Source organism: Dipodomys ordii, unplaced genomic scaffold (assembly GCF_000151885.1).
Source record: "Dipodomys ordii isolate 6190 unplaced genomic scaffold, Dord_2.0 Scaffold44, whole genome shotgun sequence".
NCBI classification, from domain to species: domain Eukaryota; kingdom Metazoa; phylum Chordata; class Mammalia; order Rodentia; family Heteromyidae; genus Dipodomys; species Dipodomys ordii.
The window spans coordinates 8124177-8138980 of NW_012267260.1; the positions used below are offsets into that span (position 1 = coordinate 8124177).

A 14804-nucleotide genomic window follows, 5' to 3' on the forward strand; every position below is an offset into this window, starting at 1 on the left:
GCCGGGGGAGGACCCGAACAGTCCCACCCAGGTGGTAGGGAAGAAAACCAAGTCCGCACCCACGTGGGCAGGATGGGACCCGTCCGCAGGAGGGGCTGGTCAGCCCGGAGGGGCCCCGGTGAAGCAGCCAAGTCCCGGGGCTGAGCGCCTGCAGGGCGTCGCCGCTGCCCAGCGGTGCGCTCCCGGATTTCACCGGCGTCCTGCCTCCCCCGGGCGGGGGGGGGGGGCGCCTGGATTCTTCTTGGTGACCGCCGCGGGAAGGGGGGGTTCTCTGGGTGCTAGGGGGCTTCATCTCAAGCACTCAGAGATGGTAAGCTTGCAGCGCGCTGCTAGCTCCCCACCCAGGTGTGCCCGCCCAGGTGTGCCCGCCTGAACAAGCATTTCAGATGATTTTCCTGTCTAGATAAATTTAGGACATTGTTTTGTTTTTAAACATAGAGGTCATCTTTATTAGAAAATTCTGTTCTAAAGATGGGCATCGGGAGCAAACAGAGGAGACTCTCTGAAAAGTAACTAAAGCAAACTGGGGATGGGGGTATGGCTCAAGTGATAGAGTGCCTGCCTAGCAAACCCTCCCTGAAACACACACACACATACACACACTTCTGTTCTAATAGGGTTTTGGATAGGTGGACTAAATTAGGTTAACGAGCTCAAGTTAACTCTGCAGGGGTAGCAAGGGGAATGAGAAAGGAGGAGGCAATTCCCAAATTCAGGACTTGTGGTTGTGTGGTGGGAGATAAAGAGAAAAACCCAGTGGGCTGGGTGAGGCCAGAGACTGGACACCTGGGCCCCTGGAGGCAGGGGCTCCCCACAGCAGCCAGGGGTCAAAGAGCAGGACAGTCACAGCACGTCTGCTCTGAGGCTGGGCCGGGATTGGGTCTCTGGGCCAACACCCCAGGAAGCTGATATCTCATCCAATTCTAAGAATCAATGATGCTCTGGGGACAGACATAGGACATGTGCTGAAGGGCTGTGGGTTTGTGCCACTAATACTCGACACCAAAACCTAAACAGTCCAGGGGGCTGCAAACAGATTCCAGACCCTGGATCCCATGCTTCCTCCTGCCCAGCCCAGGAAAGCATGGCATCTCATGGGTGTGGCCCGCTGATAAGGGCACATCACTGCGGAACCCCTTCACTTCTCTCCTTGGAAGGAGCTTGCTTGCCTTCCTTCCTTCTCTTTCTTGCTTTTTCTTTCTTTCTGCCAGTTATGGGCTTGAACTCAGGGCCTGGGCACTGTCCCTGAGCTTCTTTTTGCTTAAGGCTAGCACTCTATCACTTGAGCCACAGCACCACTTCTGGCTTTTTCTGCGTAGGTGGTACTGAGGAATCGAACCCAGTGTATCGTGCATGCTAGGCAAGCACTCTACCACTAAGCCACCTTCCCAGCCCTCTATCTTTCTTTCTTCCTTTTTGGTGATGCTTCAGTTTGAACCCAGGACCCTGTGTACATTAAACATGTTACACACCAATTCTATTTCCTCACCCCAAACCTCTCCTTATTTAGACCTTGCTGGCCTCAAAACTTTGAGCTTCTTTTTTTTTTTGGTCCGGTCGTGGGGCCTGAACTCTGGGCCTGGGCGCTGTCCCTCAGCTCTTCAGCTCAAGGCTAGCGCTCTATCACCTGAGCCACAGTGCCACTTCCAGTTTTTTCTTTTTTGCTTATGTGGTGCTGAGGAATCGAACCCAGGGCCTCATGCTTACAAGGCTAGCACTCTACCACTGGAGCCACAGCGCCACTTCCGGCTTTTTCTGTTTATGTGGTGCTGAGGAATCGAACCCAGGGCCTCATGCTTGCAAGGCATGCACTCTACCGCTGAGCCACCTTCCCAGCCCTCTTGCCTGTACCTCTTAAATGCCATAATTACAGCCATGTACCACCATGCTGGACTCTTTAGCTTTCAAGTCTCAACGGCACAGGTTCACAATGAGACTTGAAAAAAATGAGGTCACTGCAGGAGGGCACTAGGGAACAGGCGCGGTATGAGAACTGGCCCATAATGGGGAAGAACTGAGCATTTTCCTGCACTCCCATATAAAGTGCAACCCTGGATAATTATGAGGAAAAGTTCCTGTTGGTAGGAAACTCCCAGTAAGTGAAGGCCTGAGAATTCCATTACCTGGCTTTTGCGAGGTGTGGGGACTGAAGTGCCCGGGGGGCATCACTGGCCAGCAGGCGAGCACCGCACCCCAGGCCTGATGGAGCCACACACCTCCCCCAGCTGGAAAGAGAGACATGGAAACTGGATTCTCATCAAGCTCTCTACGCTGAGCTGCAGCCTCAGCTTGCTTCTCCCTTGAGGCCTCTTTCTCATTGTTTTGTGCCCTTCCTGGGGTTTAAACTCAGGGTCTGAGTACTGTCCCTGAGCTTTTTTTGCTCAAGGCTAAGCACTCTACCACATGAGCCACAGCGCCACTTCTGCTTTTTGGTTTATTGGAGTCTCACAGACTTTCCTGCCTGGGCTGACTTCGAACTGTGAGCCAGGATTACAGGTGTGAACCACCGGCATCCAGCAGGAATCATTTGATATGAATTACATAAGCAGATTTTCAACGAGCAAGCCGTCTTTGAACTACCATGGTAATAACTGCAGCTCAGTCGTGGTGTATCATTTCTTTAAAAAGTAAACTTACACAAATTAAAAAAAAAAAGGGGTCCAAGTGGTGGCAGGTCAAGGCCAAGAAACTAAACAAGTTTGATATGAATTCCACTGTCCGCGCCGGGCGCTGCAGCCTCGCTATGGCTTTCTGAGCCCTTGGCCACATTCCGTGCGCCACTTGCTCTTCTTTCTATGAATCAGCGCAACCAGGACCCACTGCACCGCGTGTCCTAAAGGTTAAAGCACTTCGGACTGGCCTGCCCCCTGCCCTGTGGACTAGCTGGGAGGTCTCTGCACCTCACCCCTTCTCCCTAGAGGCCAGCCTCTGGATCCTCCCCACCCAGAGAACAGGGTGTCACGGAAGGCTGCTGGAGGCCGGGCCTCCTCTCCTCTGTGCTCCAGCTGGACAGGAAGCACAGAGGGACCACATGTGGTCAGCAGGGAGCAAGGGTCAAGAAAGGCAGGGTGCCGGTAAGAGAGGGAGGGGCTGGGGCTGGCATTACACAACACATGGCAAGGTCTTGGGGGACAGGGGAAGAGGAGGGCAGCCAGGTGCCCAGGACACAGTCAAGGGCCCGAAGTAGGGAGAAGAGGCAGCAGCTCAGGGAGGGTCATCTGAAGGCCAGGGTCAGCACTGCTGCACCTCGCCCCTGCCCAGCCTACGCTGCAATCCCAAACATGAGGCCCACACCTGCGCCCCAACACTTACCCTGTTAAATCTGGCCTCTAAAGAGCGGGTGGGGGCAGCCCTGCCTTCCCCAGCTCCTAAGGCCGGAGGGTGGGGGGCTGGAAAGACCAATAGGGGGGCTCGGGGCACCTCTGAAGACTGAGGAGGGCCCAGGAATGGAAACCAAAAGGCCTGAAGGGTTTACTCTGTGAGCCCTGGGAGGGGGGAGACGCTGGCAGAGCAGGTGTCCACAGAAGGGGTGCAGGGAGGGAGCTGGGGGGCTGCCGTCGAGCTTCCCGTGGGGGGCGGGTGGCCTCCTCGAGGGTCCCGAGTGGCTGCAGTCCCGGTAGCCTTGGCGGTGGCGGTGGGGGTCGTTCACGCTGCGGTCCTCCAGGTCCCCCGCGGCACGGCCGGCTGCGGGCGCGGGCCCAGAGCGCTGCCCCCGCGGCGTGGCTTCTGCCCCAGCTCCGGGCTGTGTCTGTGCTGGGCCCGCAGGGGGCAGCGACGCGGGACACGAGGGCGCGGGAAGCTGGATGAGGAGCCCTCGTGGCCAGAGCTGCTGGGCTTCGGGTCCGTGTGCGTCAGTTCAGGGACCCAGGCTCAGAGCTCATCGGGGGCGCTGTGCGGCAGGGGCGACGCCTTCTGGATGCCTTCCTCCTCGTCCTCAGGGCCCGGGTCTCCCTCAAGGCTCCCCAGCTCCTTCCTCTGCTTGCTGCTGCTGCTCCTGCCGCCTGAGGCCTTGGCCCGGCTGCTCTTCTTTTTGGACTTCTTCCCTCCCAGGGCGGCTGTGTCGCCTTTCTTGCCGGACCACCGTTCTGCCAGGCAGCCTGGGGGAGGAGCAGGACAGGTGTGCAGCCCCCCTGTCTAGCCGTGGGAACACCAGCCCTCTCCATGCCCGGCCGATCCTCCCTGCCGCCAGAGGGCGCCATGCACCCCGCCCCGCCTCCCCGGCCCTCACTCACTGGTGTCCTTGCCCTTCAGCACGTGGTTAGCACAGAGAAATTCGGTCAGGTCCTTCTCCTGGTGGTTCCTGTACCAGTCCTCGATGACCTCCTCAAACTCTTCCACCAGCACGTCGCACTGTGGACCCAACACTGAGATTGGCAAAGCCAAGCCACCTCACCTGCCCAGGGAGCTGGGCTCAGCGTCGTGACCCGCTGTGATCCAGGCTGCGCTATAAACTGCCTGAGGAAACTGAGGCTCGAGGGGTGAAAGACACCAGTCACCAGCTCTTGGGAGCCTTCGGTGCGGCCCCGATCCCACCCCACCCCCACAGGTCACCCGCACCTTTTTTTTTTTTTTTTTTGCCACTCCTGGGGTTTGAACTCAGGGTCTGGGCACTGTCCCCGAGCTTCTTGGTTTTTTTGTTTTTGTTTTTTGTCAGTCGTGGGGCCTGAACTCTGGGCCTGGGCGCTGTCCCTCAGCTCTTCAGCTCAAGGTGATCACTCTACCACTTGAGCCACAGCACCACTTCTGGCTTTTTCTGCTTATGTGGTACTACAGAATCGAACCCAGGGCTTCATGCAGGCTAGGCAAGCACGCAACCACTAAGCCATATTCCTGGCCCTGTACCTGCTTCTTGAGGTCGGCTACCTCGGCGGACGTTTCGTTCCACAGCTCATAGGGGATGTCCATCACCACCTTGACCCCTTTGTGGACCAGATTGTGCAGCGTCTCAAAAGTCTCTGACATGCCCTGGAAGAAGTGATTCGAGATGGGAAAAGTAGCCACATCTACCAGATGGGTCTGAAGCCCTTGCTGTGACCTTCACCTGACCTTCTTCTCTCTTCTTTCGGGCTCTTTTTCATCATCTCTGCATACATGCTGACCTGCCTTTCTACCCTGGAACCTTTCAAAAAGATCTGCTAGGGCTGCAGGTATGGCTCCAGCCATAGAGCGCTTGCCTACATGCACAAGGCCCTGAATTCAACAGGGCACAACTATACCGTGTGTGTGTGTGTGTGTGTGCCCTCATGCCTGGGCACTGTCTCTGAGCTGCTTTTGCTCAAGGCTTAGAGCTCCACCACTTGAGCCACAGTGCCACCTCTGGCTGTTTGAGGAGTTTACTGGAGTTAAGAGTCTCACAGACTGCCGGGCGCTGGTGGCTCACGCCTGTAATCCTAGCTACTCAGGAGGCTGAGATCTGAGGATCTCGGTTCAAAGCCAGCCCGGGCAGGAGAGACCGTGAGACTCCTATCTCCAATAAACCACCAGAAAACCGGAAGTGGCACTGTAGCTCAAGTGGTAGAGCGCTCGCTTTGAGCTGAAGAGCTGAGGGACAGCGCCCAGGCCCAGAGTTCAAGCCCCACGACCGACCAAAAAAAAAAGAGTCTCACAGACTTTCCTGCACAGGCTGGCTTGGAACCATGATCCTCAGATTTCAGCCTCCTGAGTAGTAATGATTACAGCTATGAGCCACCAGCCTTTTTTTTTTTTTTTAATTACAAGCATGAAGCATCACACCTAGCCAGAAAAATGTTTTTGTTTTTTATTTTTCTTTTGTGCCAACACCGGCGGTTGAACTTAAGATTCTCAAGCTCTCACTTAGCTTTAGTGACTGGTGCTCTACTACTTGAGCCTCTAGTCTAACACTTGCTAAGATTACAAGTGTGAACTACCAGTACCCAGCTGAGGAAAACAGTTTTCAACATTTTTTTTTTGCCAGTCCTGGAGGCTTGAACTCAGGGCTGGGCACTGTCCCTGAGATTCTTTTGCTCAAGGCTAGCATCCTACCACATGAGTAACAGTGCCACTTCTGGCTTTGTGTATGTGGTACTAAGGAATTGAACGCAGGGCTTCACACATGCTAGGCAAGCACTCTACCATTAAGCCACCTTCCCAGCCATTTTCAACGCATTTTCTTAGAGCAAACATGGATTCATTAGCTAAATTTAAGTAAGTTTTAAAGACTTGTGCTGATGAAATCATCCCCTTTGGGATTTTAACCCAGGGGTTCTGCTGGAGCAGAACTTGGAGGGCAAATGTGGGCAGCCTGTCTTCCCGGGGGGGCTGTACCTACACCTACCATGCAGAGATAAGCAACACGAAACACACAACACACAGAGGGTTGGAAGTAGGCGGGGCCTCGTGTAGGCCTGAGGGAGGAATGGATTCCTCCCCTAGTTACCCCAGTTTTTTTTGGGGGGGGTCCAGTCCTGGGGCCTGAACTCTGGGTCTGGGCGCTGTCCCTCAGCTCTTCAGCTCAAGGCTAGCGCTCTACCACTTGAGCCACAGCGCCAATTCCGGCTTTTTTCTGCTTATGTGGTGCTGAGGAATCGAACGCAGGGCCTCATGCATGCAAGGCAAGTGCTCTACCACTGAGCCACCTTCCCAGCCCCAACCTCCACCCCAGTTCTTTCTGCACATCCTAGGCCTTACGGCGGTATCCTCACTGAGTGTTGCAGGCCTCTCTGGGAGCCGCCAGCCTGTCCCAGGCTGAGCCTGAGGTGGACCGTGCTGGGCAGGCCCAGCCAGGAGGAAGGTGCCTGATGACCACCGAACCATGCAAGTGTGGCTAAGACAAGAACAAAGGCTGCCCAGGGCTGGATCTGCAGAGCACACTCACAGCAGCAAGCACACCTATGCACACAGGCCTGGCCCCGGGGAGGAGGCACAGGCCCAAGCACAAGGCCAACCTTGGCAAAGCGATTGCTGCCAGTCCTCTCCTTATGCAGGCTGTAGTCCAGGAGCCGCTTGCAAATGGTCTCAGTGACTTCGATTAACCGTAAGTCCCTGCCAAGACAACGAAGAGGACCTGCAGTTCCTCTCCCCGCCCCGCGGTCAGCGTCCGCCCCGCCAGTCCTGCTGCCCAACACCTGCACATCTCACCAACAGAAAGTCAGAGCTGGAAGGAAGATAGGTCATCTGGTGAGGGGCTCTGAGAGACCAGAGAGACAGCACTGTAACAGCTCTACAGGAAGGATTTTTCGATGTTTATCTTTTGGCGGTGCTGGGGATTAAACCCAGGGCTGCGTGCTTGCCAGAAATGTGCTCTACCACGTCCTCTCGGCTTTGGTGCTGCACTAGAGCATGGCACTGTCACTTAGCTTTTACATTCAAGGTGGGCACTCTATCACTTGAATCAAAGCTCTACTTCTGGCTTTTTGGTCATTAGAGGTAAGATTCTCATGTTTTCCTGCCTGAGCTGGCTTTAAACCCTAATCTTCAGCTTCCCAAATAGCTGGGTTACAGGCACAAGCCACCTGCACTTGGCTCTTTCCATTCTTTTGATAAAGCAAACTATATCATTTTTTTCTTTTTTGGATGATCATGGGCCTTAAACTCAGGGCGTGGGTGCTGTCTCTGAGTTTTTTCACTCAAAACTAGTGCTCTATCATTTTGAGCCACAGTGCTACTTCCAGTTTTCCAGTGGTTAACTAGAGATAAGAGTCCCTTGGACTTTTCTGCCTGGGCTGGCTTTGAACTGTGATCCTCACATCTCAAGTCTCCTGAGTAGCTAGAATTACAAGAGTGAGATACCAGTATCCTACCAGTACCTGGCTGTGTTTTTTGGTAGTTGTTGTTGTTTTGTTTTTGTTTTCGACAGTCCTGGGGCTTGAACTCTGGCCCTGGGCACTGGCCCTGAGCTTCTTTCGCTCAAAGTGAATGCTCTACCACTTGAGTCACAGTGCCACTTCCAGCTTTTTCTGAGTAGTTTATTGGAGATAGAGGTTCACAGATTTTCTTGCCATGCTGACTTCAAACCAGGATCCTTGATTTCAGCCTCCTAAATAGTTTGGATTACAGGCATGAGCCACCAATACCCAGCTTTGTGTTTTTTTTGTTGTTGTTGTTGGTTGTGGAGCCTGAACTCTGGGTCTGGGTGCTGTCCTCAGCTCTTCAGCTCAAGGCTAGCGCTCTACCACTTGAGCCACAGTTCTATTTCTGGCTTTTTCTGCTTGTGTGGTACTAAGGAATGGAACCCAGGGCCTCATGCATGCAAGGCAAGCACTCTACCACTGAGCCACCTTCCCAGCCCTTTGTTTTTGTTTGTAAAGATAAAGTCTCACTATGTAGTCCAGGATGGCCTGGACATGATTGTCCTGCCTCAGCCTACCGAGTGCTGGGATTATAGGTGTATACCACTACTCTCAGCCAAACTATGTTACATTTTGATAGTAAAATATAACTTCATTTTGAAAGATTGATCACAGCTGACAGTTGTAGTTACATGTATAGGTGGCAAAATAAAAAGTCAATAATCCTGACTTTTTTTGTTTATTTTGTTGGTGCAGGGGTTTGAACTCTGGGCCTCACACTCGCTAGGAAGGTACTCTACCAGCTGGGTGCTTCCCTCTCAGCATGACTCAAGTCATGCCTTCGGCAATTTTTTTCTTTTAAGTAAATTACACCGGTCCTTACAATCCTAGTGTCCCATCAGTTATGCTTTTCCAGATGAGGAATCTGAAGCCTGGAGCAATTAAGGAATTTATGAAGGTTATTGTATCTGTTCGGGACAGAATTGTGGGTACACTTGGGTCTCTGTTAAGAGTTGACTCCCTGGTGGGTGGTGGGTTAGGCTAGATGGAAGAGAAAAGGAAATGGCAAGCTCCCCATTCTCCCAAGGATGAAGCAGGCCAGGCCACGCCCCCGTGCACTTACGACTTGGTATATTTGACTCCAGAGGCCTTGCGGTCCAGAATGCCATAGCCGGTGTCGATCACCTCCTTCTTCTTGCCGGTTTCCTCAAAGGCTGACTTCAGCTCCACGGCGACATATTTACACACTGGCGGAGGGAGACGGAGCGCAGCACCACTGAGTGCACAGGAGCCTCTGGGGGGAGGTGTGGAGCAACCAGACCCGGTGGCTGTCCTACCCTTGGCCAAGTCAGCACAGGCCACCAAGTGGAGTTCTCCACAGGAAACTGGCTCCACGGTCCACTGGTTCTCGCCCACCCTTTCCTCTTCCATTGCTGACTGCATTCCCACCACATCCCTCATACCCATTGTTTAAAAAAAAAGAAAAGCCGAATGCAGTGGCTCACACTATTACATGAGCTCCTCAGGATTCTCAGGCAAAAGAACTTCATGGTAGCAAGACAGAGGCAGGAAGATTCCAAGTTTTAGGTGAGCTCAAGCAAAGTTATAAAAGGCCACTGGGTGCCAGTGGCTCACGCCTATAATTCTAGCTACTCAAAAGGCTGAGAGCTGAGGATCAAGGTTCGAAGCCAACCCAGGCAGGAAAGTCCATGAAACTCTTATCTCCAATTAACCACCAGAAAACTGGAAGTGGCGCTGTGGCTCAAGTGGTAGAGCACTAGCCTTGAGCTGAAGAGCTCAGGGATAGCGTCCAGGCCCAGAGTTCAAGCCTCATAACCACCACCACCACCAACAACAACAACAATGTTACGAAAGACCAAAAAGAAAAACAAAAGCAAAAGGGCCAGGGCTGGGAAGGATGCTCAGTGGTAGAGTGCTTGCCTTGCATGCATGAGGCCCTAGGTTCCATTCCTCAGCACCACATAAGCAGAAAAAGCCGAAGTGGCGCTATGGCTCAAGTGGTAGAGCTCTAGCCTTAAGCTGAAGAGCTGAGGGATAGCGCCCAAGCCCAGAGTTCAAGCCCCACAACCACCACCACCACCACCAACAAAAAGGGCCAGAATAAAACAAAAGGGCTGAGTGGGCAGCCAAAGTCTCCAATGGAGAATACTTGCCTAGCATGCACCAGTTCCTGGGTTCAATCCCCAGTACTGCAAAACGAACAACCATGTGTAGCACAGGTAGAGCCCTAGGTTGGATCCTCAGCCCCACACATGTGCACACACAAGTACTGTCACACATACATTAAAGCTGAAAGAGTACAGTGACTCACTAAACCCTCTGCTTGTACTCAACAGCTAATAGTCTGCCCCAGTCTCCAACGTGGACTATATAATAGAACAGTTCCACAGGACGTGGAACAGTGTTTCTGCAAACCACGTGGAAAGTCGCAAATATGACCTTTCACCTATAATGCAGCATCCCATCTCTCAAGAACATGGGCCTTTTACATAATGAGGATACTTGGAAAATTAACAATAATCTCAACATCATGTAATGGTCCATATGAAAACTTCTCTAATCATTCCCAAATCTCTTTTTTTTTTGGCTGTTGTATGATTGTAATTCATGTGTTCCAACACCAGTGCTACATTGTTGCCGAGTTAATTTGCTCCGTTCACTCTATCCAAGTCTTGTTCTTCCTGTTTCAGAACTGTAATTTTCTCATTTCCTCCTACCCTTCCTCAAACTGTTATTAAGCAATTGAGTGTCAGGCACTGCCTGGGGATACAGGGATGAACACAATCACCTCCAATCCACAGTGCAGAAAGCAGGGGCAAACCACGGAAGTGCCTAAACGCTGGGAAAGTGGTTAACGCCCTCTAGAGGCTTCTTGGAGCAGTCTCCAGACATCTTACTAAAACCTCTCCCAGGAAGCCCTTCTGGACGAACTCCACCTTCTCTTGATTTCACCTAGAGCCTCCATACAGTCCATTTTCTCTAAGGGCCTTCCTCATCTGTTTTTCCACTGAGACGACCAGGGTCCCCAAGTGTGCATTATGCATTGGGTTTCTTCTGCAGTGCCCTACTCGGAAACTGTCTATGTTGGGTACTGACAGCGGCAGTGCTGGTGGGTAAGCTGTCTCTGCTGCCTCCCAACGGAATCCTTCCTACAGACTCTGTGCCATCTGCACGGTAAGAGCACTGACAGCAGAGTTTGGTTGAAAACCAGTTTACCACAAAAATAAATATATCCCCTGAGGGCTTGCTTGGTGCAATTTTATAGCAAGTATGCCCACAGATGGCTTGGAGAACTTGGAACACACAAAATGTCCAAATGAGTTAGCTGGTGATCTCAGAGTCTGCAATGCACTGAGATCATCTCACCTCCCTGGCTCTCCATCCAGACCAGCTGGATTCCCTCCCCTGTCCTGTCCTGTCCCAAGCAAGCTCAGCATTTTTCTGGCTCCTGTGCCCCTTGCTCCCAAGCTCCATACTGAAAGGGAGATGGGAAACATCTCATTCTCTACCCATCAACCACAGCCTGCTTCCCAGCATTCCGTACTCCAGACACCCTGAGATTCTTCCCAGAAGCACACTTGGAGAAAAGTCATGGCACAGACCCCAGACTCACAGACATCCATACACCTACTCTCGCTTGCTGGGCGGGCAGGTTCTCCTTCCTCTGTGCCAAGGCCTGTCCTGCTCAGGCAACTGAGCCTGAAGGCAGGCTTTGTGGGCCAGATACAGTCAGCATTTCATAACAAAGGTGTTGTAATAACAAATAAAAAGAAGTACAGTAGTTAGAGGAACCTAATGGTTGGAGTTTGCCAAGTGATCCTAGGTTAGGCTAGAATGATCTGGCTAGCTCTAAGCTTCTCAGTCTGTGAATGTCCTCTAGCAGAATAAGAGCTTGTTAGGTTGAGATTAGAAGAGAAACAGTAGGGATTCTTTGTCATCAAAACAGAATAGAAAACAGAAAGAAAGAATGGAAGAAAAGCATGCTGCTACAGCGAGAGCTCAAGCAGGTGTCCTGCCAGTGAGCCAAGCTATCTCTGGGCTTCTCCTTGCTTTAATCCCTCAAATGGGAGGATTATGCATCTCAAACCACCTGACCCCACTTCCAGTGCTTAGGGAACATCTGGCCTGGTGCAGGCTTCTGATGAAAACAGCTTTACAACCAAACTTGTCTGGGGCCAGCAGTTAGGGATGGGGAGAAAGGGGTGACTGTAAAGATCTGAAGAGGTGCTGAGAGATGGAGGGCAGGAAAAAGGAAGGCCCAGCTGCCATTAAGAAATGTGTTGACGGGGCTGGGAAGGTGGCTCAGTGGTAGAGTGCTTGCCTTGCATACCTGAGGCCCTAGGTTCGAGTCCTCAGCACCACATAAGCAGAAAAAGCTAGAAGTGGTTCTATGGCTCAGGTGGTAGAGCGCTAGCCTTGAGCTGAAGAGCTGAGGGACAGTGCCCAGGCCCAGAGTTCAGGCACCATGACTGGCAAAAAAAGAAAAAAAAAAAAAAGAAATGTGTTGAGGCCGGGCGCTGGTGGCTCACGCCTGTAATCCTAGCTACTCAGGAGGCTGAGATCTGAGGATTTCGGTTCAAAGCCAGATCGGGCAGGAAACTCTGTGAGACTCTATCTGCAATAAACCACTAGAAAACCGGAAATGGTGCTGTGGCTCTAGCAGTAGAGCACTGGTCTTGAGCTGAAGAGCTGAGGGACAGCGCCCAGGCCCAGAGTTCAAGCCCCACAACCGACAAAAAAAAAAAAAAAAAGGGTTGAAGCTGGGCGCCAGTGGCTCACACCTGTAATCCTGCTACTCAGGAGGTTGAAATCTGAGGATCGATGTTCAAAGCCAGCCTGGGCAAAAAGTCTATGAGATTCTTATTTTTTTTTTTTTGTCGGTCATGGGGCCTGAACTCTGGGCCTGGGCGCTGTCCCTCAGCTCTTCAGCTCAAGGCAAGCACTCTACCACTTGAGCCACAGTGCCACTTCCAGCTTTTTCTACTTATGTGGTGCTGAGGAATGGAACTGAGGGTCTCATGCATGCAAGGCAAGCACTCTACCATTGAGCCACCTTCCCAGCCCCTGTGAGATTCTTATCTCCAGTTAACCACCAGAAAATGAGAAGTGGCGCTGTGGCTCAAGTGGTAGAGTACCAGCATAAAGCTGAAGAGCTGAGGGACAGCGCCCAGGCCCAGAGTTCAAGCCCCATGACTGACAAAAAGAAAAAAGAAATGTGTTAAGGGGCTGGAAATGTAGCTTAGTGGTAGAGTGCTTGCCTAGCGTGCACGAAGCCATAGGTTCCACTCCTTAGTACCACATAATCAGAAAAAGCCAGAAGTGGCGCTGTAGCTCAAGTGGTAAAGCACTAGCCTTGAGCAAAAGAAGCTCAGGGACAGTGCCCACGCTCCAAGTTCAAGTCCCAGGACTGGAAAAACAAACAAAGTAGGCTCCAAGCTAGAATCCCTGGACAAATCACTCTCTTCCTGTGAAGTTTTATGGGGACTCGCTCTTTCTCCATATTTTTTTTAATTTTTATTTATTTTCTTTTTGTGTTTGCACTAGAGCTTGAACTCAGAGCCCCATAACTGGTGCTCTACCAGCTGAGCCACATCTCTATTTCCAGACTCTTGCTGGTTAGTTGGAGATAAGAGTCTTGTGGATTTGTATGCCTGAGCTGGCTTGGAACTTTGATCCTCCCATCTCAGCCTCCTATGGAGCTAGGATTATAGGTGTAAGCCACAGCGTCCCACGCCTTTCTCCTTATTTCTAAAATCTCCCTTCCTCACCAAGTTCCTCCCTGGCTCTATTCTTCCCTCAAAGTGTCCTGCTTCTTAGGCCTCAGACCCTTCTCCACACCCACCCCATTTAATTGCACCCCCACCCCCAATTTAATATATGTATTTCAAGAGCATTTTCTGGTCTCCAGTATTCGCTGTGTGAATATTTGAGATGAGGTCCCTTTCCTCAAAGAGCAACAGACAACTACTCAGATTAGGTAGAGGGGGCACAAGGGAGGAGGCACACCTCAGGTTCTTCCCCGCCCCCCCCCCCACGCACACACAGACCAGTCATATCGATCTTTCAGTTCCTCAAATTTGTCCTTTGCTCCTTAGCCCACAGGCCTGGGCCTCAACGTCTGTGACTTCCTTCCTGGGGACCCCTTTCCACTTCTCTCCAGCTAAATCCTAAGGGCACCGCAGACTCCTTAAAGAAGCCTTCCCTGACGCCCCTCTGCCCAGCTTCCAGTCTAGATTGGGAGATCCTCAGCCTGCCCCCAAAGTCCTCCCCGACCACGGCGATCCCTCGCACACCCCTGAGTCCCGGAGCCCGCCACGGTGCCGAGCACACAGTAGGTTCACAGGACTCCAGCTCCAGAGCCCCGGCCCTTCCCTCCGCCGCCCCGCCCAGGCCCCGCCCCCGGCGGGAGGCGCCCGCGGCCCCGCCCCCTCACCTTCGCACTTGCTTGGTAGTCGTACCCAGTCGGTCTCCTCGGCCCGGGCCTGGCTCAGGCCCAGCTCCGAGGCCGGCAGTGACAGCAGCAGCACGGGGAGAAGCAGGAGACGACGGGACGAGGGCTTCGGCAACGACTCCATGGCCAGCCGGACCCGAGCCGGACGGACCGGGAGGCGCTTCCTGCAGCGGCGCGCACGCAGCACCTTCCCCTAGCCGCTTCCGGGAATGCACACGTGCCTCCGCGTATCCACGGCGACCGCGAGCTCCTTGCCCGCCCCCTTCGCCCCTCCGCGCGTCTTCAAAGCAGACGATGCAGCCAATGAGCTTTCTCGGGGTTTGTCTTCCAGCGAATGGGAAGACGAGCTGTTCTTGGTCTCGACCAATAAGAGAGCAGATGGTGTCTAGAGCGACCTATGGCGATGTCTCTTCCCACCTCCTAACGGAGGCTCTGGGAGAGGTTGGCGGGTCAGGATCTGAGGATGGAACCCTTTGCCCTAAGGAACAGTGGCTCTGGAAGAGGAGGGCCTTCCATTGCATCCTTCAACATTCTGTTCTGGGGTCTTAAAGCTGCAAACCCTTAATGAACGCCTGCTTTAAGTG

At 52.8% G+C, this 14804-nt stretch overlaps 1 protein-coding gene across 2 annotated transcripts; it reads right to left on the reverse strand.

The window, feature by feature from the left end:
• Positions 1-2602: 2602 nt before the first annotated feature.
• Positions 2603-14419, reverse strand: Cnpy3 (canopy FGF signaling regulator 3). Of its 2 annotated transcripts, none has more exons than XM_013019268.1 (6): positions 14203-14419; positions 8872-8995; positions 6906-7002; positions 4843-4965; positions 4233-4350; positions 2603-4097 (listed from the first exon to the last, which is right to left on the reverse strand). In XM_013019268.1, the coding sequence occupies exons 1-6, from the start codon at positions 14342-14344 to the stop codon at positions 3871-3873; spliced, it is 831 nt and encodes a 276-aa protein (XP_012874722.1). In that variant the 5' UTR covers positions 14345-14419; the 3' UTR covers positions 2603-3870. The 2 variants fall into 2 exon arrangements, with proteins under 2 accessions (XP_012874722.1, XP_012874723.1); XM_013019269.1 differs by lacking the exon at positions 14203-14419 and adding an exon at positions 7099-7147 and having other exon boundaries at positions 8872-8961.
• Between the last annotated feature and the right edge of the window lie 385 nt (positions 14420-14804).